Source organism: Podarcis gaigeae (genome assembly GCF_964106915.1).
Source record: "Podarcis gaigeae genome assembly, chromosome: 6".
NCBI lineage: Eukaryota > Metazoa > Chordata > Lepidosauria > Squamata > Lacertidae > Podarcis > Podarcis gaigeae.
Window position 1 is genome coordinate 49135271 of NC_139682.1, and position 27368 is coordinate 49162638.

At 45.4% G+C, this 27368-nt stretch overlaps 1 protein-coding gene across 2 annotated transcripts; it reads left to right on the forward strand.

Moving 5' to 3' along the window:
• TIE1 (tyrosine kinase with immunoglobulin like and EGF like domains 1) lies at positions 1 to 27080 on the forward strand. 2 transcript variants are annotated; one of them, XM_083742236.1, is made up of 23 exons: positions 2 to 624; positions 4010 to 4294; positions 7034 to 7144; positions 7499 to 7654; positions 8185 to 8316; positions 11994 to 12134; positions 15118 to 15246; positions 15478 to 15623; positions 16127 to 16271; positions 16727 to 16885; positions 17928 to 18065; positions 18553 to 18843; positions 19380 to 19670; positions 20002 to 20195; positions 20354 to 20564; positions 21370 to 21480; positions 22829 to 23019; positions 23569 to 23682; positions 23834 to 23904; positions 24515 to 24555; positions 25336 to 25432; positions 25662 to 25761; positions 26179 to 27080. In XM_083742236.1, exons 1-23 carry the CDS (start codon positions 576 to 578, stop codon positions 26248 to 26250), a joined length of 3375 nt encoding a protein of 1124 aa, XP_083598362.1. In that variant the 5' UTR covers positions 2 to 575; the 3' UTR covers positions 26251 to 27080. The 2 variants fall into 2 exon arrangements, with proteins under 2 accessions (XP_083598363.1, XP_083598362.1); XM_083742237.1 differs by lacking the exon at positions 19380 to 19670 and having other exon boundaries at positions 1 to 624.
• Positions 27081 to 27368: the final 288 nt, after the last annotated feature.

Consider the following 27368-nt stretch of genomic DNA (forward strand, 5'->3'; position numbering starts at 1 on the left):
ACTCCATTCCTGCTCTGGCTGAATCCCAGCCAAGAAAGCTCTTCCCACTGACTTGCCGCTCTTGCTGTGTCCAATCCATTCTCACTCTTAATCAGTTCCTGAACTGCCCAGAGGTTGCTTGTGCGTGTGTGTTTGTGCACCCCAGGCTGAAGCACCCCAGGAAGGCTTTCCAAGCAAGCATGGAAGAAACAGGCAGGTCATAATCTCTTCTGCAACAACACGTGGCAGGGAACAAAGCGCTGGAGCGGGTGGAAGGGCCTTGGAGGGGACAATCTGAACTCCCAAGCAGGTGGACCAAAACTCAGCCAGAGTTTCTTTTCCTGAGGCTCGTAACATACACTTCAGAAAGCAGGAGCGGGATTTTCTAAACCAGAGAACCAGAATCTGTCTTCCTCACGGGGTGTGTGTGAACTTCCTTCGAGCTACTCTGACCCATTCAAAGCAATGGAAGACACAGGAGCTTCAGGCATAGAGGACGCACTCTGCAAATGAAAAACAACTCAAATGCCCCCATCATCTTCCTTTTCTGGATCCGTGATGTCTGAGCTCTCCTGACACTGTGTATACTCAGGAAAATGAGACTGGGCGGGCTTTGTGTTTTAACTCTCTTCTTGCATCTGGCAGGTAAAGTCCTTTTCCCCCCTTAACAGGTTGGTGGGAGGTGGGTTGCTATTGGTTTTGGTGGCAGAAAGAATGGAACTTGGCGAAGGTTGCAGAGCTAGCGGTTACAGCTCTGTGCCAAGGTAGAACTTACTACTATTGGAGTCCAACAGACGGGGACATAGTGTCAGTAGAATGGTGCCACATAATACTTGTTCTGCATTTGTAAGAAATCAGTCTTTTAGTGTGGCAGCACCCAATCTTTGGAACTCCCTACCTATTGATATCAGGCTTGCGCCTTCGCTGTACTCTTTTTTTGGCTAAATACGTTGTTTAGACAAGTCTTTCTAGACAGGTAGAAGGTTGATGTATTTTAATCTGCTTTTAGGGCATCATTGGTTTTAATTACTTTTTAAATGTTTTATTATCTTTTAAAAAAAATTCTGATAGTTTTATTATTTTATTCTTTTTGTAAACCACTTCAAGGTTTTTTTTTGTTTTCGTTTTCATAAATATTATGAAATTAAACAAATAAATAAATAAAGAGGGGTGGCCATCCCCTTTTCTGGACAGGAAGCCACAAGCTACTCCTATCTAGAATTATACTGGTATTCATTACCGTATATCCAGTTAAGGGTAGGTAGTCTGATGCGCCAGCCTGTTGTCTATTCAGCAAATTGGGGAACCACTATGAAAATACCCAACAATTACAGGCGGTGCTGGGAGAATCCTTGAATGGCATACGAAGGGGGAAATCTTGTTCTGAGCTCTCTGAACACCCGCCTTTGTTGTGCTGCATTCCTTCATGTGTAGATGCTGCATTAGCTACCAACAGGTCTAGTATTTTAATCAGGTTGACCACCCTCAGCAGTAGTCAGCCCTGTTTAATTGGGCTCTGGGTGAAGAACCCCTGGTGCCACCAGAATGGTGGGTCTGGGATTTAAACGTTTTCAGAGGTGCTGTTATGTGCAGCCCCATGTGCTGTTTCTGCAGCATCCTCTTTCTTTCTCCCAGCTAAGAGTGGAAAATCTTAGCCATATGGTGAGTGATGGACAAATCATTCAATTTCTGATCTGTGACATTTTTTTGCATGAGTTCACTCGTGTCCTTTCTATCCCATTTTCACATTAATCTCTCGTATATGTGTGTGGTGTTGTTGTTTTAGTTTTAAAAAACTACATGGAGTTCCACATCTAGATACATATTTGAGGGCTCCTCCTATGCTAGTGTTCCATTGTGAGTGTATTCTGCAACATGTTCTGGACACAAAAATAGTGTGTCGGTAGTGGATTTATTTTTTTTCTGTTTCCTAGTTTGTTCTTTGTGATGCTTCCCCAATGCTAACACATTATTGTTGTTCGGGAAAGTTATAGCAGGCAGTGGCAGTGGCAGGATATGCACTGATTGGAAATTAAGCTGGGTGACCACCCCAAAACTTCTGCAGGCCAAAACAGTATTGAAAGCAGGATTATGTGTGACAGCCCCAACGGCATCATGATCACCAATAATCATGAATATGAAATAAAAAGGACATCTGCAGGCATCCTTAGACATATTTTATTTTAAAATTCGCACCTTTAAACATACTCTAATACTGTTGCTGAGCTGTGATGGAGCATTTGGGGAATGTGAAGAGCTGATGGGTAACTAAGTTCTGATGTGCAAATTGGTCTGGAAGGTGTAGATCAGGTTAGTCTGTATTCTCAAAGACTGAATTCCATGGCCATCTCCAACCTTTTCCATCCAGGCATGGAACACAGTGAATAGAGAATGGAAGAAAAGCAGTTTTGGTAATGCCTGTTAGTGGTATTCCATGAGCGATGGGTGTTTTGAGATCATTCTGACCGCCATTTGTGCTACAAACACATGCTTGGGTGATAGAAAGAACCACCATATGGCTGAGCACAGTTGTTACGGGAAAATTGGGTGATACAGACACTGTTGGCTTGGGTTTGCATGTACATTTCTTTTGTCTCTGTTCAGATAAATCTTGCAGAGTTTTGAACCACTGCAATGCCCCGTGAATCCCTTTTCCTCATAAGAGAGATTGCAGTGAGTGGACACATCATGTCTGTCTCATACCATCATAGCCTGGAAAAAGCTATTGTGTGTATCCAGTCCCAAAAGGCCACAAATGGATTATTTAAAGCCCTGCTCTCTAGCTAAGTTTGTGCATTGGAGCTATACTCAAGCCTGTGTGCTCACATGTTTCTTACTAACACAGGAAATAGCTTCTGAGGTGGGTAGGGTGGATTTTTCATTGGGAAAATAGCACAGGTAAAAGGGTTAACCCATACTGTGAAATGAAACGAAATGAAACAGCAGAAGGGCAACGTCTTCTGTGTTTCATCAGAATATAATTAGCTGTTTTCTGAAAAGTGACATCAGAACATCATATTTAAGAAACGTTAATAAGAGTTGCAAGCCTTCAGGGTCACACAAGCATAATGAGAGAGACAATCTGATCAATTCAAATATAAGGGTGGCATTCCAGAATATATAATGTGTAATAGAAGTATTCTGGTAATAGCATCATTGTTATTCCTGAAAAGATTTCTGGATTTCTATGCTGGAAATAATGCGTGACAAACACATTGATTGTCACATGGTGTGTTTACTTTTGTGTATTGTGATGTATGTACATGTAGACAGAAGAAGGCATGCTTAACATGTAGGGATTTTGTCATAATTGACAAAACAATAGCCCAAAGGCTATTAATGTGCTATCTCATCATACAAGCAATCTCTATGTTCCTTTCCAAATTCAAACAAATACACGGATAAATATTTTAAGTGGTGGTATAATGATTTGTTTTCAAACCTGTACTGTGTGTGTCCCGAGATGAAATAATAATATTGTTTTTAACATATTAGATAAGAACTTCCTGCTGTGTTGTTGAAATGGCAACAGAGGTTGAGCACCATCCACTGTACTTTCGTATTAAAAGAATTTGTGTGTGTGTGTGTGTGTATGAGCGCGCACACACACACACACACACACACACACAAAACAGTCCTACGCACAGTATCTGTTATTAGATGTAAGCAATTAGGTATACGTATACATATTCAACTTATCAACAAAGATTCTACGTTCAGTGGCTCTTCCCAGAGGGATGGGATTTACTAGAGACAATGTCCCTGTTAACTAGGAACAACTGGAGTTTATATCAGTTGAAAGAAAGCACATAGCTTCAGATGTTACTTTCATGAAGAGGAAACACAAGTATGTCACAGGTAAGCAGTCCCTGGCTACTTTCACCTGAGTGAAGCTGGCCCTCACAGTGGAAGAGATCCCTGCTCCTCTTCTAGAGCCTAGGCAAGGCCTGGCTTCGATTGTGTGAATTATGCTGAGATCGTTTGCTCTCCCTATCCTAAAATAACACCTTCTCTTGTCCTCCTGATGCAGGAGCAATTATGGATATCACCCTGATGGCCAACGTTTTGAGTCCCTCACACACCAACTTCTACCTCTCATGTGTGACTGGTGAGCGAAATGCCAGCCTCCAGATTGACAGAGACAATAAAATTGTCATGACCCACCCCAGGTCCAGATTCCAGATGTACAAGAACAGCAGCCATGCAGTGCAAATGAGCGGCTTCTCCCGGGCAGACCTGGTGGGCATCACGTACTGCTTGGGGCAGACTGAGTCAGAACAAACCAGGGTGGTTTATGTGCACAACAATGTGGATGGTAAGCTTGAGAGAGATTCAACATGACACTGGAAAAGATAATATGCAGATATGTGGTTTCTAAAGGCTGAAAGTCTGCACTTTCTGAGAACTGGGAGTGATATGTACTTTGAAGTTATTCTTTCTCAATGTTAGGTCCTTACATCATTGTGATAAGACCAAGGATAAGGTAATGGAGTCTTCTCTCTATACCCTCCTCAGACCCAGACCCTGGGGTCATTCTTGCAATATGTTTATTTACCAGGACAAGGAAAAAGCAAAAATGAGTATTAATCAATCTAGGGAATTCATTTCGTTTTAGGCCCAGCCAGATAAATGTGTGTTGGCGTGTGTGTGTGTGAATTTGATTGCAGCAGCAGTGCAATGTATTTTACTTTACTTTACTTTACTTTATTTTATTCATACCCTGCCCCTCTGGCTGGGTTTCTGGCTGGGTTTTAAAAAGAGGAGTGGATGAAAGAAGCTAGAGAAAAAACAGCACAGTGAGTGGAAAAAGATGTCTGTAGGCCAGTCTACCCATAGATGAAAAGGAGGTCCACAGCAAAGAGGAAGACCTGGAAATTTCTCTGAAGACAGGTCTACCTAGGCCTTGTCACCACTCAGTCACCAGCACAGGCAGACCCACAGCAATAGCCTCATGGAAAGGGCATCATTGCCACTTACTGAGAGTGGGAAGATTGCTGTGAAGGCACGGCTGCACAGGAATGACTTCACTGGTGATATCACTGCCAAGAGGCTATTGTTGTAGCTCCACCCCAATGGGTGAGCCACTCCTAGTCACTGGACTTACCAGAAATGGCAGACCTGTTCTCTAATTCTAGGTTTGTTTGTTTGTTTGTTTGTTTGTTTGTTTGTTTGTTTGTAGTATTTACTTTGCCCCCTTGCTGGGGGAAAAAATCCTGCTGACATCTGTGGAAGGGATTCTGGCATATTTTATTGTTTTAAATACAGTGGTACCTTAGTTCTCAAACTTAATCCATTCCGGAGGTCCATTCCAAAACCAAAGCGTTCCAAAACCAAGGCACGCTTTCCCATAGAAAGTAATTCAAAATGGATTAATCCATTCCAGACTTTTAAAAACAACCCCTAAAACAGCAATTTAGCATGAATTTTACTATCTAACAAGACCATTGATCCATAAAAGCAATAAACAATGTACTGCAGTCACACAATAAATCATTCATTAGCTGAACTGGTTTCCACACAGTCACAAAAACAAAACAAAAAAGAGCCGCAAAAACAGACATACCTCAGTGTAACACTCAAAATGGAAGTGTGGCACTCAAAACGGAGCACATTTGGCTTCTGAAAAAGTCCGCAAACTGGAACACTTATTTCTGGGTTTGCAGTGTTTGGGTTCCAAGTTTGAGTACCAAGGCATTTGAGAACCAAGGTACCACTGTATATGATTTTCATAACTGTTGCTACTAGTACTCATAGAATGGCATACACAGATCTAACCATGCAGTAAATAGGGTATCTGTCTTGGATGCTTTAGTTGAGATTCCTACATTTCTATAATTCTATGAACTTAAGGGCACACATTTCGCCTGGCATCCTACTACAAAAGTATTTCTGGATGCTATGGTGCTAGTCAGTCATTAGTCATTTGAGTGATTCTTATTGCCAGGAAAAGAGACATCAGTCAGATAATTTAAACAAAGAACCCAGGAAGAATATCTGAAAATTGACTAGATTTTCATATCTTAGCAGGCCTTTGAAGTATGATAAACATTGATTTGGGTGAGGGGGAACAAAGACACCACTGGAAATCCAGGCTTTGTTAAAGATACAATTTAAAGCATGACTTTGGGAGATATGCTCATAAGGGAGGGTTTGGAAAGAAGAATAAGGATGACGTTAACAATAAGATGTAGAACAATCCTAACCCTAACATTACCTAAAATGGGCACATCAACTTTCACCTCACTTGTTGTATTTTAATATTTTGTTGGAAGCTGTCCAGAATGGCTGGGGAAACCCAGCCAGATGGGCGGGGTATAAACATTATTATTATTATTATTATTATTATTATTATTATTATTATTATCATTACTATTACTATTATTATCATTACTATTACTATTACTATTATTATATTGTTCCAAACACTGTGAGTTAGTACCTCTACTAAGCCTACATGCTCACCTTTCCCCTTGCAATATGTGTAGAAAATGCCACACACAGTTTGTTCCACCCTTGTAAGGATTTCATCTTTTAGCCTGGTGGCCTTTGCACTCTGGAACTCCCTGCCCATTGACATTAGGCAGGCATCTTAGCTGTGTTGTTTTCTGTAGCCATTAAAAACTTTTTGGTTTAGACAAGCCTTCCCAGATTAGTGAAACTGACATGTATTTTATATATGACATGTGTATAATATTTTAACTTTATTTTATAATGTGTAGTTTTAACTGCTCCTTTATTATTATTTTTAAGGTTAAATTGGCTTCAAATCTGATTTCTATCAATAATTTTAATGTATTTTTTATTTTAAGTAAAACGTTTGGAGTCCCGTTCCCCCCAATTAAGTTTTATACAGATTCCATTAAATAAATAGAGTAAAATAGGCAAATATACATGTTGAGCAGGATGAAGTGTTTAGGTAAGTTCTGGAAATCCCAGACAAAGATGGAATGACAGATCTGGGTAATCCAGAGCATGACCCTCTGATGATCAGGGAAGAGAAAATATTGCAGGTCCTGCTTCCTAACCCACTCTCTGTTTCTGTCTGACCCTGCAGCCAACCTCGTCCCAGAGAAAGTGACACAGACATTCAGCCTCTCCCAGCCAGCTGTACTTGTTGCCAAGATAAAGCATGGGAAGAATGCAGACATTTTGTGGAAAAGGAATGGCAAGTGACCCCCTCTCCCAGCTGCATGGCTTTGGGGAGATCTGCCCCTGCTCCAATGCTTCCCCACCCCACCCCATTCCTGGAACAAGGCCCGCCCTCAGTCATCCTTGTCAATCGATGCTGGCAGTCTAGGCCCAGACCTGCCAGTGGGCTTGCAGCTGGATGCCTTTGTGCTTCCTCAGTACTTCTCCTACCCAAACTGCTCTGTCAGTGATGTCCTTAGAGGTTGCAGGAGCCTCTAAGCTCTATCCAGGCCAGTCACAGGCTGGAGTGGATTAAGCCTTAGTAGGGCTTATTCAGAGTTCAGTTGTCACCTCTCATGCTTTTCTTCGTCCCTCCCACGTTCTTTTGCAGGGACCTACTATGACACCAAGGACCAGGGGGAGGTGAAGGAGAGCCAGTCCACTCTGACCCTGTCGCCTGTCAGCATGAGTGACGGTGGGATTTACAGCGCTACATTCATTGGGGACAGTCCTTTGTCAAGTGCCTTCTTCCGGCTGATTGTGCGAGGTAAGATAGTGCAGAACTGAAGAGATGCAGGTCAATGGGAGCCACGGACGTCCCCAGTAACATCTGTTTACATCCTTTGTTATGGGGTGGTTGTGATTCAGTGTCTCATCATTTAAAGACTCCCAGTTGAACATGTACAGCTTCTATTAAAAACGATAGTTTGAGATCATAAGAAGGCTTTCTCTGTGGTGCCTCTTTACCCATATGTGAGTTGTCACTTTAAGTTGCTGCCAGAGGGTAATGAACACATAGCTGTGAACTTACCCTGAGCAGAGTGGCTGTTGGAGACTGTTAGTGACTGCACTGTGGTTAATGCTGCCTTCTGCTGTCCAGAGATCAGGCTTCCTTCCACATCTTCTTTAAATTTTATTCTATTATTTTATGTTTCTATCCTGCCTTTCTTCCATCATGGCACTCAAGGCAGTGACCAGAACCAGACCTGCCTAGTTTCATCAAAGCAGTGGCCTCCTGTGCATTCAGGCAATGATCTGTCTGACTGTCTGTCTGTCTGCATCTTCCCAACCTCCCAGGATGTGCAGCCAAGAAATGGGGCTCTTCTTGTGACAAGGACTGTCCTGACTGCCTGAATGGAGGCATCTGCCACCATATTGAGGGAGAATGCATCTGTCCACCTGGCTTCATGGGCACCCGCTGTGAAAAAGGTTAGAAGCAATGTGTACATGGTCTTGGTAGGAAGAGATGCCTCTGCTCCATGAACTGCACTTGTAAATCTTCACAAAGAGTATAGATGGTTGCCATTTGAAACCTAGTTGGATGTTGGACCTGTATGTACCATATGAGGGCCACATCACCCCTTGGTAGTGCACTGCCTGTATTTCTGACTGATGTGCCCCTGCATAGAGTCAGCCCTTTGTGTGGAAAGCACACAAGAGTACCTGTGAAGAGCTCATGACTAAAGCATGTAAATTTTCCTCTGCTTTGAAACTGGGAATCCAGCTGCAGGAGCTGCATGGCTAATGATGTTACCTGGCTGAACCCCTTTTGTTGTATGGTCTGCCCAGGAAGAAGAGGCAAGTTGGGTATAAGCACTGCTCCAGCCATGCAGCGCAGTATCCAGAAGTGCATCAGATGCAATTCCTAACCCTTCCAAAACCTTCCTTTGAATGTGTCTTTAGGTGTGGGAGAAGCATTAGTTTTCAGTCTCCTAAACCTTGGTGTGCAGAGGTTGCAAGTGTATTCTTCCTTTTGAAAGTTTCCTGGTTGGGGTCAGGGCTCACATTTCCTTGATGGGGAAAGCTCACATTTCCTTCTTGACTAGGATGGAAAGACATGCTCTGTTGAATCCCCAAGAATAGCTCCTCAGACTTAGGCATGACTCCTTAGGCCAGTGGTTTTCATTTTTTTAAAAATGATATTTTATTAGATTTTCACACAGAAAAAAGAAGATTACAAAGACAACAACAAAAATTAAACACACACACACAAAAAATTATGCAAGACTATGCAAGATAAAAAATAAAAAAGAAAAGAATAAAAAGAAAAATAAAATCCCTCCTTTCAAATTCCCGACGTTCTTTCACTTATTTTCATGACTTCCTCCCACCTCCCTCTTTGTATTCCATTTTAAAAAATTGTTCAGCAAAATTATGCCAAATATTCACCCTTATTGTTCAGACCACTTAATTTTTTATATTAAGCTCATTGATTTTTTCCTATCCTCTTAGTCCTAAAAATTATTAAATTTACACCATGTTTGACTTTTTGCTAAAGCCAATTATTCCTTTCCGTCATCTCTTATTATTTCATTAGTATTACACTAATTCCATAAATATAAATTTTTTACAAAAAGCATTTCTCATTCTAAGTTTATCCAACATCCCTTTTTCTGGCTCCGGCTAGAAGTGTCAGTCCTTATATCATTATATATTCTCAGTCCGGTGTTCTAATATCTGAGGCCCTCAGGTCACTTCTAAGCCCCCTCTGCAAGTTTTCTTGTTTCTGTTTGTGGTTGCATACATCCTTGTTCCCCATTGGGTTCTTTCGCATTTTCTTCTCTTTCTCTTTAGGGAGCCGATCTCCGGGGAGTTCCGTATAGTGAGATTCTTGATTTCCTTTCATCCAATTGTCCCATTCCCCGGTGATGCACACCCCATCATTTAAATTGTAATCCAAAAAACAGTTGTTCCAGAAATAATCTTCCACTTGTTTCACAGTTCCACCAAAGATAAAACTTTTATTAAATCCAAGATTTAGCCAGTGTCCTCCAAGTTCCATTTCCCAATGTTGCAACTTTTGGTCATGTAGGACTTGACGTCTCTTTATCTTTTGAGGTGCATTCACAACCTCTTCCATCTTTTCTTGCCCTCGCACTTGCTCTGTTAGGCCAACTTCCTGGGTAGATTGATGTGAAGTTTCTGTAACTGCATTTCCCGTTGGCACCTCCTTACTGACTGCAGCTGTTATATAGGCTGTCTGTTGATTGATCAGGGAAACTTTCTCATCCAGCTGGAGCAGCACATCATATATTTTGTCCAGGGTAGATAAAACTCCCTTTGTCATTTTGTCAAGGTCAGGGATCTAGTCCCACGGTCTCCCAGTTCTCTTTGTAGCTTGTAGCAAACACACTGGCAGGCTACCTCTAGGGGGTGTAGTTACTTTTTAGCATCCATTTTTAAAATGTAACCCACAAGGAAAAGATTACTTTTAATTCTCCGATATTCTGTTTCCTTTCAACATAAGACACACAGGCAGAGTGGAGCATTAGAGTTGGTTTTTTTCCTTTCTCCAATTCTATCTGTCAATTTTTCTATAGTCCGGTTACAGGCATCACCAACAATTTCTTTCCTGTCACTCCATCCCCAGATTAGGGACAATGGAGGCTTACTTTCTTAACACACTCTCAGCAGGATTTAAAAGTCAAAATCCCCCCCCCCTTTCCTCCTGCTGGCTGGGGGGGTTGATGAGTAAAAATGAAGGAAATTCCCAGCTGTCAATTTGCCCGGCTTTTAGCTTGTAGGATCTTTGCCTTATACTTTATACAAAGAACGGGAAGCGGACTTCCTGTTTACGCTTTCCCGTCTCGGTTCAAATTCAAGAATATTTTTTAAGTCCCGAAGTTTCAATTATCCTACTCACGGGTTGTTGTTTAAAGTCCGAATTGTCACAGAAAAAAGGACAGCGCTCTCCGACATCGGCTATGCAGCTTCACTCCACAGAAGTAGCGATTGACTCTCAGCACCACGTCAACCCCCATCTCGCTCCGGAGCCCTTAATAGAGTCCCTTTGCTAAGCGGGGGGGGGGCGCAAACGGTGCCCGCCGAGTCCCACGGCCGCCGGCTTCTTCCGCCTGCGGTTTTTGAGAGGGTCCCCGCTTCGCTGCAGCGGTAAGACCCGATTTCTGTGGGGCTGTCTCCCTCTGGATCAGAGGGAGTCCGCCATTGTCGGAGGCGCTGCCTCCGGAAGTCTCCTTAGGCCAGTGGTTTTCAACCAATGTGCCTTGGCACCCTAGGGTGCCTTGAATGACAGTCAGGGGTGCCGTGGATAACATTGGCCTCTGTCCCTCTTTCCTTCCCTCCCTCCTCTGATGCCGTCTCGCGTCTCTGCCTTCCAAAGGCTTGTACAGCTGTTTGTTGCAGCAGCCCTGGCTACAAGCTCTGCAGGTAAATCCTGCCTCTGGGGCTGGTCAGGGGACAAGGAGTAAGCAAGCAAGCAGGCGAGGGAGCTCAGACAGCTAGTCCACTAGCCCTTGCTGTTGGGAATGGACAGACAAGTCCCAGGCCGCTGTGGGGCAGTCTGAGGAGGCACCTCTCTTTTTTGGGGGGGGGAGCTCAGATACCAGGAGCAGCATCAGCAGCTGCCCAGAGGACTCCCAAGGAGAAGTGAGAGGAGGCTGAGGGAACACTCCACAAGGGTGGGTGTTCAAGAAAGGGGGAGAGGCTGCCAGCTCTACAGGCACATGGTGACATAACTGGGCTCCTGAGCCCCACAGGGGTGCTACAGAAAGAATGTAGTTGGTCAAGGGAGCCGTGGACTCAAAAAGTTTGAAAGCCTCTGCCTTAGGCAATGAAGTGTGGGTAGAAGGCCCAAATAACCTTCACATCTCGAGTCCCAAGTCCCTTATCTCTGCAGAGGGATCAACTAGTGTTGTGTGAGAAAAGGTACATGGGTTTGAGACTGAACCCAGAGATCGCAGTGGAGAAACTTGGCATCACAATAAAGAGGAATTATGGATTCATTGTAGGATTTGTTCTGATTGTGTGCAGATAGGGACACAGGAAGGAACAATGCACTGGCAAATGTAGTGCAGGGTTGGTGAACATGTGTGGCTTTGTCAGTACAGTGGCAGCAAATCCCTGACAATAATCTTCTTGCCTTGCAGCTTGTAAGGAAGGCATGTTTGGGCGAAACTGCCAGGAGAAATGTCATAACAAGCAAGGCTGCAAGGGGCTGGCCTTCTGTCTGCCTGATCCTTATGGCTGTTCCTGTGCTACTGGATGGAGTGGTCTTCAGTGTGGCTCAGGTATGTCCCCTGCAGTTTCTTTCTCCCAACTCTATGACACTTTTGGACACCAGGGTGATAAATGCGATGGGGAGGTGGGGGAAGCTGACCTACTTAGAAAGGCACAAGATGCAAGGGTATGGTGTCTGTTCCACAGAACCAAAGAAACTCTCTGCTGCCTTTCCCCTTGCTTTCCATGTTACATTTGGCAGCATAAAAACAAACCTCGTGTAATGCTTAGGGTGCAAACTTGTAGGCCACCCTTCATTAGGGCAGTTTCCAGCAATACATAAAAACACACCGAGGAAAGAAAATCAAATGTTAAAATAATCCAATTAATAAAACAGTAACAGAGCAACCAAATGAGGCAAACTGGTGGCTACTAGTTAACATAAAAAACCAGGAGAGTAAAATTGTTTTTACCCATCAGCAGAAGCCAAATTTAGGGCACTCCCAGATTGTCACTATTTTCGGGTGGGATTCAATTCCATACCAGCAAATTCAGGTTGCATAATTATAGTTTACCGGAAGGCCTCACCGTATTAGACTTTTTGCATTAAGGAAAGTGATGGAGAATGCACTGGGACTGCTTGATTCAAAGTTGTATAACCTGCCTGCAAACAAATCAGAACAAACGCTCAATAAATATTGGGCGTCACCTAATCTCCCCACAAACTTTGTGCAAACAAATCAGGATGAATGCTCAACAAACAGGTTGTCTGGAAGCAACCAGAGTCTCTGCCGCCTGGGCTTCCAGGGAAAACAAACTCCAGAGTTGGGGAGGAAACGATAAAGACTCTCTCATGCATCACCATCAAATTTTCATGTAGTATTTTTAAATAGTAAAAAATGACTTAACTTTGGTCCATTAATTACAATAGGTCTATTTGGAGTAAAACATAGCTGAATAACACCCATGTCTTTCTTTAGAAGGGTGTGCTAGATCCCCACCCACCCGGCCATCATTTGATTGATTTCTTGCTAAACTGAAGCTTCTGACTTCTTGTATGTGTTCAGAGCAGCAATAGGGATACATATACCGTATTTTTCGCCCTATAGGACGCACTTTTCCCCCTCCAAAAATGAAGGGGAAATCTGTGTGCGTCCTATGGGGCAAATACAGGCTTTTGCTGAAGCTCGGAGAGCGAGAGGGGTCAGTGTGCACCGACCCCTCTCACTCTCCAGGCTTCAGGAAGCTATCAGCAAGCCTGGGGAGCCCACAGGAGTTCCCGCAGGGCTCCCTAGGCTGCGGATAGCAGCCTGCCACCCGGGGCGCGGGGCGCCCTCAAGCAGAGCACCCCGCGCGCTGGGCAGACATCTGCAGCCTGGGGAGCCCTGCGCCAGCCCCACAAGCTCGGGGAACAGCGGGGAGGCGGAGCGCCGCCATACCGCTGTTCCCCGACCTGGTTTGTTTTCCCCGACCTAGTTTTGGGGGGGAAATAAAGGAATTTTTTTTCCCTTTATTTCCCCCCCCCCCAAAAAAAAACTAGGTGCGTCCTATGGGACGGAGTGTCCTATGGGACGAAAAATACGGTATATTAATGTAATGTGACATCAGATCTGATTAACATGTTACTTTTGGATAGGGTAATGTTACCATGAGGTGGTGTTTTTACCCTTGTATGTTTCACATCATAAAAATTACTTGTGAAAAGGCATTACCTTGAGAAAACTAATGTTTACCAAGTCCCATTCAAATGCTATAATTTTTCTTGATACAATAAGTGCCAGTTCTCAGCACACAAGGGAGGGTTCAGGGTGGGGGTGGGGAAACAGTCCTTATGTGAAATCAACACTGTAATCATTGTGAAAAAGGTAATACTGTATGAGCATTGGGGTCATGTGATCTCTCAGAAAGTGAGACATAATGAAGCCATGGGAAAGAAGAGCTCCTACAGGTGTGGCTAGGAGGAACCATGGATATTGGAACAGTACAGAGGAAGGCAAATTTCATTAAATTGCGTAACCAGAGCGCAAACTTGTGGTTTCATTGTTGTTACTACCAACAAACAGCATAGTCACATTGTTTCCTGAACATCTTCACATGGAAAAGATGTTCAAGAACCCTCCCTTCATCTCAGACTCACAGTATTCCTTAGTATTTTTGTTCAGCTTTGGCTACTTTCTCTGCTGGGACTCTGTTTGGCTCATATCCAGGAGAGAGCCGCTTCCTCCCTTTGTTTCTTTAGAATCATTTCCCTCCTGCTTGGCTCCAACAAACCAAAAGAAAAAGGGGGTCCTCCTGAGCAGGAAGTTCCATAGCAAAGAGAAAAGGCTCCTCCAGACTGAGCTGTTCGTTTAGCATTCTTCCTGGTTTGCTTCCACAAAGTACAATAAAGAAGGGGCATCATATAACCAGTGCAAAGTTCATATGATGCCTACCCATTATTGAGCATTCATTCTGACATGTTTGTAGGGAGGATCTATGACAGTGGGAATTTATCCTGATTTGTTTGTGTGAAGGTTAGATGTCTTCCCATCCATCTATTGTTATGCACATTTTTCAGTGCATTCCGCTCCCCCCTCCCCGCCCCTGTCATTTTCCAAATCGCAAAAAGTCTCCTTTCTTTGTAAAAGTGGGTTTGTTGCAACAGAGCACTTTAATTTACTTCATTTCTGCAAACCTACATTTCTGGCATGCAGTTGAATCTCCCCAGTAAAATTAATAACATTCTGGAGGTGACCAATCCATTTTTTAAAAAGGAAGCCTGCACATTTAAAACTGCTTTTTGGTCTTACGTCCCTGCAAACCTACAATGGGAGATGGGTTAAAAGCAGGCACACACACTATGCCTTTAAAGGCCATTCAAAGCCTGTCTCTCCCCAAAGAATCTTAGGAATTAAAGTTTGCCCTTAATAGAGTAACTATTCCCAGCACCCTTATTCAACTATAATTCTCTGTGTGTGTTTTGACTGTGCCTTAAACGCATTGCTTGTATGCAGCCCCAGTCTCTGGGAAATGGTCAGAGGAGATTGACCCGCAATCCCTGTGCTCTTTCCCCAGCTTGCTCCTCTGGGAGGTACGGCGCTGACTGTGCCCTGGAGTGTCATTGCCAGAATGGAGGCACCTGTAACCGGTTCAGTGGCTGCATTTGCCCATCTGGTTGGCATGGACAGCACTGTGAAAAGTCAGGTAAAAGCACTCTGGAATGTGTGTCATGGGAATGGCAGGAACCAGGCCCAGTGCCAGAGAACTGCCAAACGAGTACATGAATGGGAGAGGGTGCTGCATAGTGGTTAGCCGTTGTCTGCCACCTAGAGATAAAGGGAGGCAGGGAATGAATATCATATTGCCCTTTTAAAAAATGCTATTTTATTATGATTGTAATGATGTTTTATCCTTATTCTGGTGTTCTGTGCTAAGATCGGATCCCCCAGATCAAGAACTTGGTCTCTCACTTGGAGTTTAACTTAGGCTCCCAGCCTGTAATTACCTGCATGGCAACAGGCAATCCAATCCCTGTGCGTGAAAACATTGAACTGCGCAAGGCTGATGGAACAGTGATCATGGTAAGCTACCATCATGTCCTGGATCAGGCCGTGTACCATCCCAGAGACCTGGGCTTGCTCTTCCCTCTGCCTCTCTAGCCCCAACTTGCTCTCACCCTACTCATACCCTTCGGTCTTTTTCTCTCTGTAATCTCCCTTTCACCCAGATTAATCTATGAGCACACGGTGTTAAATTGGGTTTCTTTGTGTGGGTTTGCAACCCTACCTCTGTTCGCACGCGAGGAGGATAAATCAGGATCAAACTCGAGGTTATGTTAATTATGTAAGTATTTGGGTGCTTAAGCACGAGTGCTTTAGCATAGCAGTCCAATTGTCCTGACACCACTTTTCTTTCTGTTTATATAATTGCATGTGATCTATTCCCTTCCGTGTTGGTACTAGTAAGGATGGGGCTAGGTCAGTTGTCAACCCTACCTGCATCCCATGGGACTGTGGTTCCCCACAAATACTCAGAAACAGAAGACTTGAGACAGGATATGACTCTACTCTTCTCACCTCTCCAGTCTCTGAAAGCCATCATGGAAAAAGACTTGACAACCTGTGAATTTCAAGTGCCACCGCTGGTCCTCTCTGACACTAGCCTCTGGGAATGCCGTGTCTCCACTACGGGTGGGCAGGACAGTGGCAAGTTCAAGGTCACTGTGAAAGGTGAGCAGGACAGTACAGGTGGTGAGATTTCAGGGTTAGAGATATTCATGCTCAGGTTCTGAGAATTACAAAATCATCACAGGAAGCATCTTTGGTTGTACAGAACTCGGTTACTGAAATGTTGCCACACAGTTTTTATTTTAGTACCCCTCCTAAGATATTCTGCAGTTCTTGTCTAGGCAAAATGAGGGTCTGATGTCTCTTTAAAGGTGGTGTCTCTTTAAATGTGGTGCTAGTTTTCAAGCAAAGAAACCTAGAAGGAGAGCATTAATCAGAGACAGAGACTAGGATTGTGCCAGGTACCAATCAGGAAAATATCGCATGAGAAACGTCTGGTGCAAATCTGTCCTAATAGTTGCAGTCATCTTTCTCTCAAGGGCAGAGGTAAAATGTGCAATCCCTTTGTCTACTTTCATGTTTGCCTGGCTTTTGATTGATGCTGTTCCCTTCCTTAGTGCCTCCCATGCCACTAAGCCCTCCCAGGCTTCTGGCCAAGCAGAGTCGGCAGCTTGTGATATCGCCTGTGGGGCGCGTCTCAGGTGATGGACCCATCATCTCCATCAAGGTTCTGTACAAGCCCCAAACTGGCACTTCTCAGTGGTCATCCATTGTAGGTAAGGGATTTGCTGTAATCCAGATGGAGTCGTCGCTCTAATTTGTGTGCTCTCTTAAATCTGCAGGGCTCTCTCAAACCTGTGCCTGCTCTGGCTTCAGTTCTTTTCAACTATACAGAAAGCGATCCAGACAGGAGTGTTGTGAGCAGGTGATCTAGGAGGCTGAGCTCTGGGTCTTTTGTGCTGGACCCCAGATCTCCTGCCCTTCCCCCTTCATTTCCTTTTTATAAAAAGTTTTATATTTATAGAACAGCTGGGCACACCATGAAGTGCAGTGCCCGTGAGAACCCATTGCCCTAGCCACCTAACATCTTAGTTCGGCTAGGGACATGGTGCATTTATGCACATTTGAGTCATTTAAGTAACTAGGAATGCTTCTTGGCCCAGGGGATTCTGCTCAACAGGGAAGCAAAATATTTTCAGCTCAGCCAATCATGAAGAAACAAGGATTCTCTCAGGCATATGCTACAACAGGAACAGGAGATCAGGCTCCAAAATTAGGCACAACTCTTGATCCTGGGAATTGCAAACCACCACCACCTCAGCTACAATTCTCATCTGCCTTAATAAACTGCAGTTTCCAGGATTCTTTGGGGGAATTTTAATTAATTAATTGTACCCCACACATCTAACTGGGTTGTCCCAGTCATTCTAAGTGGCATACAGCAGAATATGACAAAACACAGCAATGTACCAGACATTAAAAACTTCCCAATATAGGGCTGCCTTCAGACGTCTACGGAAAGTTGTATAGTTGTTTATCTCTTTGACATCTGATGGGAGGGCATTCCACAGGGCAGGTTCCACCACCGAGAAGGTCATGTATTCTGAATGTGCTTTAAATGTATTCTGTGGATATGAGGCAGTCCCTGTTCAGCAGATAATAGAAAATGGAGGGGACATTAGTCTGAAAGGAAAGGTCACAGAGCTGCAGATCCCAGTCAAAAGGCCCTGCGCAGTGGGCTCTCTGCAGTAAACAAAAATATGGAGCATAACCTTCAGCATGAGACTCTACAGTAACAGACCCATATTTGATCAACAGTTGACCATGCTCAGAACATCACCCTAATGAACCTGCGACCTGTCACGGCCTACCTTGTTAAGGTTCAGCTAACACGCCCTGGAGATGGAGGGGAAGGTGACCCAGGCCCTCACGCTGTCATGGTAACAGAGTGCCAAGGTGAGTATCTGAAGTTCAGTGAGCCAAATCTGGGAAGTGGGGAGATGAAGAATGCCCAAATCAAAAGAAGTAGATTCTGTAGTAGGCGTATGAGTAGTGCTAAGGATGCCTACAGTTTCTAATATCCTGGTTCCCGTATGGGTCTTCTTCAGCCATCTTTCCAGTCAGTAGAGATTAACCAGTAGAGATTGTGCAAATACCTACTGTGGTATTCTACAGAGACCAGCTAAGTGCCCTGTTTCTGCCACTACCTCCTCTGGTTGGAGAACAAAATTCCAGTGCCCTATAGATGAGTAGCCCAACCTCTTCCCACCTCAGGGATCCAACTGCCTTCTGTCACAGTATATGACTGTATAAAGTTTACTTTGAGGTGGGTGAGTGTGTGTTAAGACCCTTAACATGTGAATAAACCAGGTTAACAACTTAATTTTGGTGCTGTTGGCAAGAGAATCAGGCTGATGGCTTCTTGTTTCTCTATTCCACACAGAGCCAACAGCCAAGCCTGTGATTGAACGCTCATTTGTTGAAGGGAGCAACACATTGCATGTGAACTGGAACCTGCCCGGTGGTGACACTGTGGGCTCTGGGTTCCTCGTCCAGCTCTATGATGCAGCCAAGGAGCTCGTCCATCAGGAAAACATCACTTCCACGATTGTGCAGTCTGCCTACATTCCAAACCTTAAATTCAACAAGGAGTACAGTCTGGTGGTGCTGGTCTATCACTGCACCAGCCTCGGACCTCCATCTGACCTCTACAAGGTCAAGATTGACAGCAAAGGTGGGCAACGGGATGTACCATCTGGGAGAAAACTGCCACTCTCAGAAGGGAGCAGGGCTGGGGATCAATGACTCTGGGGTGGGTGGCCTCTGCAAGGTTTTACTCCCGGGTGATCCCTTACAGAACAAGTACTATGTCAGAGATGTCCCGACCGGCTTGATGCTCTTGCCTTCTTGGTAGACAGGTCTAAAATCTAATTAACTTGCCTCGGCATGGTGTTATGTGTTGCGGGCTCTAAGGTGCTTCCTATTTTGCAGGGATTTCTATTTTCTTCCAAGAGGCTTTGAACCTCTGTAAACTCCTCAGGAAGCATTAGCACATGTGTTGCCCTGGAAAACTGAGGGGTGCCTCAGGGACAAACCTACGCCTTGCTCATTGTTTCTTGGCATCGTAGTAGCTCTGCTGACCAATGTCCTCTCATGCCTATGCCTAATAGGTCCACAACTGTACTGTCCGCCAAGCCACAGATTGCATTCCTAGCAGTTGTGGAACAGGTCACAATTGCAGAGCCAACAGCTGTACCACTTGCCTCCCAGGTCCCTCATCCCCACGGTCTCTCTCAGCGGAGCCCCTTGCTGACAGCACTGTCAAGCTCACTTGGCTGCCCCCTGAGTACCCCAATGGTGGCATCAACAAGTACATTGTGGAGGTGCAACAGCTGGGGGGTACCAGTGAGCCACAGTGGATGGACACGGACAACGGCTGGGATACCACAAAGATCATTGCAGGGCTGAACACCAGCGCGCTTTACCAGTTCCGGGTGCGAGCCAGCTCTTTTGTACCAGGCGAGTGGAGCAAGCCTGTGAGAGTTGAGATCGTGGGTGATGGTGAGTGGACCAGGGGCAAGTTTGGTTGGCTGTCCCATGGGGTGGGGTCTGAGTGGGACAGGAGGCAAGTAATGTGTGTGAAGATGCCTCTGTGATTCCTACAGTCAAAATGCAGGCCAGCCAGGATGCAGGTGCAATTGGCTCTTGGCAAACCACACCAGCAGCAGCCACCTTGGCCTGGAGCACTGATCTACCCTGGGAGGCAGAACAGTCATAGAGTCCACTCATGGCAGTGGTTCTGCATCTCTATCATGTCATGCAGTTGCCTTCTCCTCCTTCATTGCAGAGCCAGGCACTGTTACAAAACGCACTGCTTCCCTCTTTCCCGCAGGAGCCCTGAGCCAGGTGCCCACCTTGGGGAGCCAGAACTTGCCTCCATCCAACCTGGACCAGCAGTTGCTGTTGGCCATTGTGGGCTCTGTCTCCGTCACTTGTGTGACCATACTCTTTGCCCTGCTGGCCCTTTTCCTCATCAAGAAGAACTTCTTTCACCGGCGCCGTACATTCACCTACCAGTCAGGCTCTGTGAGTGATATTGCCCTGCCCCACCTGCCTCTTCCCACTGATCTTGGCTCCCCACCCTCATAATTCTTATGCTCCACCATGCTTGTGACAGCAGATTGTTGACCCACTTGGTTTGCAGTGCTGCTGCCAACCTCCCCACTTAACTCATCCTCTCACAGGGGGAAGAGACCATTTTGCAGTTCAACTCAGGCACGCTGACCCTGACTCGCCGGCCCAAACCCCAGCCCGAGCCCCTCAGCTACCCTATCCTGGAGTGGGAAGACATCAAGTTTGAGGACATGATAGGGGAAGGGAACTTTGGGCAAGTCATCCGGGCCATGATCAAGAAAGATGGCTTGAGAATGAATGCAGCCATCAAGATGCTGAAAGGTGAGATGCCGCACGAAGTCAGACTCCCATGCTTGACACAGGAAGACCATTACCTCTCCCTCGCTGGCCCTGCTTAGGGTGTAAATGATTGATGATTGGCAGACCTGTTCCGATACTTGCCTCCTTCTTGGTGGTGGGGACTGCATTGACCATCAGACACATATGCATCTACTTTTTTTTGGTGCTCAAGCACCAAAGTATTCAGAGAATGAAGACAGCAGCCACTCCTCGCATATCCCTGTTCAGAAGGCAAGACAATGGGCCTCCTCATAGCACACAATCATAGAGAATATCCCCACCACATACTTAAAATGGTTTCATAGCAATTCCCAATCTCAGGTAGCTAGCACCATAGTGTGCAGGGAAACAGAGATACTTAGCAATTTTCAGCTCTAAAACTACAATTCACAGGCCACAAGCTATAACCAAGGCCTGCCTTGTGGTTTGGAGCTTGTGATTTGCCTGGGGCAGCTAAACTACAAGCCCAGATCCAGATAACATGCTAAGCCAAACCACAGTGTCACACAACACATCAGTAGAATGGCCAAGCAGGAACAAAGTGTCCATTATCTCCTCTCTGGGAGCCTGCACAGTACCGGTATTTGTTTGTTCACACTGACTGATAGTTCTGCTTAGAATTACATGTGAACAAGGGCGTTATGTATGCTTGTAAAACTGTGACATGTTCATGCAGGAATGTTCATTTCCAATCACATTCAGGATACAGATATATTTGTAACGTGCATGTAGCACACCAAAAAGCTGGGCTTGGCCACATGTACAACAAATGTTCTTGCCACCACAGAATTTGCCTCTGAGAATGACCACCGGGACTTTGCTGGAGAGCTGGAAGTTCTTTGCAAGCTGGGCCACCATCCCAATATCATCAACTTGCTGGGAGCCTGCGAGAACAAGGGTGAGACACCTTGCCAATAGGGCACCCTCCAGTGCTGACTACTTCTTCCCCTGCTCCTCCATCTTAGGGCTCATCTGCACCACCTTTTCCTTTATTCACTGAGGAGGGCCGCACCCTGCTTCCAAACAACATACACTCTAGCACGCAAAGCCCAAAAGCCCCATCCTCTCTTCCCACTCCTTCACCTTGCAAAATATTTCCTTATTTCATTTCCCCCTAATCTCTCCCTGTGGTTAGTATGGGGCAGCGACTGGAATCAGAGCCAACACTTGAGCTGCTTATTCTAGGGTGCCAAGTTTAGTGTTTGCTTGCTGTTGTGAAGGAGTGACAGACAGATACATGCCCTTAAAACATATTGCGTCATCTGTGAGCAGGTGTCAAAATCTGGCAAAAGATTTACCACCAGAAAGCAAAGAATGGTAGATCCGCTGATGCCTGCTTCTGTAACTGCAAAGCAGCATAAACACCAAACCCAGAAGTGTTGCTATCTTCCTCCTCCTTTAGAGGAGGAAATTATGCAGTTGAGTTTCTCACATTTGGGGAAATCACAGGGGTCAACGCACCCAGAATGCCAGGCATTAACCTCACCCTGGGAAAATCACCTTCAAGATCACGATATCTTCCCTACCAGGAGCTTCTGCCTTCTTTACAGCAGCAATGTACTAAGAGCAAACAACTTGCATGACTGATAGAGCTGATAGCAGGGTGAGATAATGATAGTGATCACTGAAACACATTGTTAACCAGGCTTGGAAAATAAGTTTAGTTAGATCATAGTAGCAATCTAACAATACCCTTTAAGCGCATGGAGGTGAGGGGAAGGAAGCAGAGCACATGGGTTTTCCTTATTTCTGCTGGAAATAGTGATAGAAGGGAGTGTCAGAGGGTTTTATGGGCTGCTTTTGAAGGGTCTATGGGCAGGGTTTTAAAATGAGCAAGAAGACTTCAGATCTGAAATACAAATAGGCAGAGCATGTGGCCCTGGTACAATAGAATGTGAGAGCAGCAAACAACCCACGTAGGTACAGAACCACCAGAGGGCCACAGTGCACAAAACAGATTTGGAAAGGGGGTTTTCAGGAGCAGTGTGGATGAACCCTGTCAAAGCACTGGCACCACCTAGTGGTTGCAGTGACGCTATCTGGTCTACTATCTTTCATGACCATGCATATTTCTACATACACTCTCCATATTACTTCATACAGAGGAGGATCTTGTGCCTTATCGCAGGTTCATCTCTGATAATTTTTATGTTCTTTTCTTTCTCAACCCTGCTGCTTCTAACGGAGCAAGTTTCCTGACATGTTTGTCTGAGCATGACTTGACAGTCTCTTCCCTAATTTTCCAGGTTACTTGTACATCGCCATTGAATATGCACCCTACGGAAACTTGCTAGATTTTCTGCGCAAGAGCCGAGTCCTGGAGACAGATCCTGCCTTTGCCAGGGAGCATGGGACAGCCTCGACCCTCACATCCCAACAGCTCTTACAGTTTGCATCTGATGTGGCCAAAGGCATGCAGTATTTGAGTGAAAAACAGGTCTGTGTGTCCTCACCACCTAGCCATCTTTTCCCACTAGTTGGGCTCATGTTGGTCGATGGAACCGCTGGGCTGAGCTGGCTCCACTAGTTGGGCTCATGAACCAGTTCTCTTTTTGGGGGGTGGGGGGAATTAACAAGCAAAGTCAAGGAGGGGAAAGACAGAGCAGGCCTGTGTTTGTGCTTTCCATTTGTAATGTGTTTCACATACACAGAATGGCAGGTCCATCATCTGAGTGTCTGACTTCAAGCTTGGAATCATATGCCAATTATATCCTGTATTGCTTCAGCATTGTCTGGTCCTAACTAAGAGCTGTACCGACATGGATAGAACTGGGATAACTTCATGTCAGTACAGCTCTGAGTTAGGACCAGAGAATGCTGAAGCAATACAGGAGGTGAAATGTAAGGCAAGATTTTGAGATGACTACGGCTTTGGTTTCACAAGATAGCTCATGAGATGCTGTTGTGTGCAGCTGTGGACTAGGATGAATGCCTGAATTCTCTACCACTGCCTATGTCACTCACTGCTGTTTCCTCCCTCCCCTAGTTCATCCACAGAGACCTGGCTGCCAGGAACATCCTGGTAGGGGAAAACCTGACTTCCAAGATTGCCGACTTTGGTTTGTCCCGGGGGGAGGAAGTCTATGTAAAGAAGACTATGGTAAGTCTGGATAGGGACGATCATGTGGACCCCTTCCTCATTCCTCAGGCTTCTCCTCTGCTTTGAGTGGAGCCCAGCTCCATCTCTTCTCTTTGTTCGCCGGTCTACTCAAAGTGGGCTTCTGTAACCCCAGTGATGCTTGTTTTCACAGGGCCGTTTGCCAGTTCGCTGGATGGCTATTGAGTCCCTGAATTACAGTGTGTACACAACCAAGAGTGATGTGTGAGTGATTTATGGGTGGGCAGGGTGGCAGGGTCAACCGCAGATTGGACGACAGTGATCAGGTGGCAGGTGGTACTTTCTTCAGTTCTTCTCACCAAAGTAGTGATGGCCGCCAACATGGAAGGCTTTAAGAGAGGATTAGACAAATCTATGGAGGATAAATATTATGTTGTGCTCTGGTTCCGCCTGTAGTCTTCCCATGGGCATTTGATCAGCCATTGTGAGAACAGAGTGCTGGGCTAGATGGGCCTTCACTTGGCCCCTTTGTTCCAAGTAGAAGTAGAAAATGCAATGAAGAGGAATGTCATGAGGAGGAGAATGTATGAATGATCCTCTGTCTTTTACTTCTTTAATCAATCCATTAAGTTGCAATACATTTGAATGCTATACTACAAAAAAAGCCTATTGGTGTTTTTTGAGATATTGAAGGAAATGTACAATAACTTACAATTAACAAAGGGAAACTACTGGCTTCAGTATTTTCTTTTTTCTCTCTGTATTAGTAGCAGGCCAGAACAAAAATGATCTTAGAAAAGCAGCAAGTTTGCTACAGTAGAGTGGAAAACCTGGACGACTTCAGCCAACATCCTAACTTGTCTTTCTCTTGCAGGTGGTCGTTTGGAGTTCTCTTATGGGAAATAGTTAGCCTGGGTAAGTTTCTGTCTCTGTTGCCCTCACTGTCCTTTATTCTATGCATCCCATTTTGGCCCCACACTCTTCAATACAACTTCTTCATTTCATTTCTCCAACCTCCTCTCTGTGAGTGACATCAGAGTGCCTTACCCTTACTTTGGTTGAGGAACATGGAAACAACCTTGAACCAATCTTCCTAACAGGACAGCCAAGATAAAAACCTTCACTTTGGAGAGAAACACAAAATGCAAGCATGCCTTGTCTTAGCAGATCTTTCCCCAAATGGGCTGGCTAACTATAACAACATCATGGGAGAAAAACTCTTATCAACCTACATAATCTATTCACCTCACCATATAGGTGCTACTGTACATCTTCCAGTCTAGCTGCACTTTGCATTATGTATGGGTGAGGACAGGACATACAGAGATGGGTGGTTTAGGAGAACTTTGTCCCAGTAGCACCCAGAAGGCTGTGTTAAGTGTGCATTGCACCAAGCAGGGGTGGCTAGTGATGTTGCACAGGTGGAGCTGCATTGCTCGTCTGGTTTTGCAACACTGTGTGTTGCTGGCAGTTACCAAGTGGGGCAGGGGAGGGTCAAGGCAGTGGAATGCTCAGCACAGCAGCCAAGCTAATTCAGCACTCCCAGCACCGTACCCCTCCCACCCCTCATCAATGGGAGAAGCAACGTGCAGTGTTAGGAAGCTAGGAGAGCAAATTAACCCCACCCATAGAGCCCCACCGGCCACTAGTGGCCCCAAGATGCTGGTGAATATGGTGCCTCGTCTGATTTCCTAGGAGGGACACCATACTGTGGCATGACATGTGCTGAACTCTATGAAAAGCTGCCCCAAGGGTACCGCATGGAGAAGCCTCTCAACTGTGATGACGAAGTGTAAGTGGAAACCCTTCCCCCTGCCCAATACACACATCCTATTTACTCAGTTATCTCCTGCCAGTGGTCACTGGCATGCTAGGCCTCAGTATCTACATCTCCTCACTGTCACATGCTCATGGAGGAGCTGGAGATAGAGATGCCCAGTAGACCAAGCGTCCAGTGAACTTGGCAGTTCCCCTTCCCTTGTGTATTTAGCTTCATTCTGATTCTTCACCTTCTCCTGCAGCTATGAGCTAATGCGGCAGTGCTGGCGGGACCGGCCATATGAACGTCCACCCTTTGCTCAGATATCGGTGCAGCTCATCCGCATGCTGGAAGCTCGGAAGGTATCACTATCTAGGGATATTCTTGCTGTGCTCTGAATAAAAACCTCCTGAGCTTTCAGCCTGTGTGCTGTAAAGATGTGGGTGAGCAGAGTTTACAGTCAGATGACAGAACCCAGTGTCACCATTGGGGGGCCCAGCACCCTTACCATACCCTTCAACTAAGAATATCCTGTTGTTGTAGGGTCTCAGCTTCTTTCATCAAGGCAGGATGCAGGTGGTCCTTAGAACTGGGCCCTATATCAGGCAATTGTTCCAAGATGTTGGGCTGGGGCTTGCTCTGAGCATGATTGCAGTGTAAGGTTAAAAAATGAGTTATTGTATTGTCTTTTTTAGTCAGAACCTGGAGGAAAATGTACTCACAAAAGAAGAGGTAAAAGGGAGTAGCCCCCCAACTTGACTCTGTTTCTCCTTTGACAGGCCTACGTGAACATGGCTTTGTTTGAGAATTTTACTTATGCAGGGATTGATGTGACGGCTGAGGAAGCATGAGAGACTTGAGCACTGACCCCACCAACCTGTGGACCCAAAGAGGGCAATAGAAGCCTCCTGTACATATGTCTCATGGTCACACCGCCATCTTTTTACATAGAGCACAGAACATAGCTGAACTTGGCTGGTCCAGAGGATCCTTCATGAGCCCATCCCTCATGCCATCTTCTTCCCTGACCAGAAGGGCATGGACAGCACACATCACAATCCAAGACTCTGCCAAACTTAAAGGAAATATATGGAGTTCAGAGAAGTGACACACAGCTATAAATTGTGCTAGGGGAGCATCTATGCTCAGTAGCCCTATATATCACAAACGCCATGTGCCGATTCCAGCCTGCCTCCAAGATGGACAGTATGGGACCCATGCATGAATGGAGGACATGGTTTGCATGTGGAGCAGCCTTCGACTTGAAACAGAGTGCCTCTTGGTCTTGGAATTTGGCATGGGGAGGAGAGGAGAGGAGAAAAAGACAAAGCATTACAAAAGCAAGAGAATCTGCATCATCTATATTCATGCATACATACACCACAACCATTATCTCATGCCTCGCAGGAAGGCAGAGGGCAGATCCTAGCCAAAGATTACCTGCTACCTGCATGGAAACACACTTCTTTACACTACCTCCTCCAGGCTTCATTTCTGCAGAACAAGGCAGGAATGTGGAGATAGTAGCAATTTTCAAAGCCAGCCACTAGGAAGGAGTTTAAATGCTTTCACATTGACCCTTTTCATGTCATCTGCTGCTGCTGCTAAAAGCATTGGCCTGTGCCGTTTGCAGTTCATCTCATATCCTTTCCAAAATAGCCCACTTTTCCCAGGTTCCTTATCACAGCCTGCTGCTTTTCTTTGAACAGGTGCAAGCACTGCACAAACTTGTTAAGCAAGTCCTCCATAATGTTCCATAATTGTAACACCTTTGAACACCTGTCCCAGGAGCGAGTCCTCCTCCACTTCCCCTCTTTTTCTCCCGTTTTGGCAACTTCCTCCTGCTCCTTGTCTAGCAGGCCCGTGCGTGTGCTGATTCCAATTAAGCCTGCTTCTAAAACTAAGAGAATGCGTTCATGCAAAAGAAGCATTGCACAGGACTAGATATACCCTTGGTTTAACCTACCAA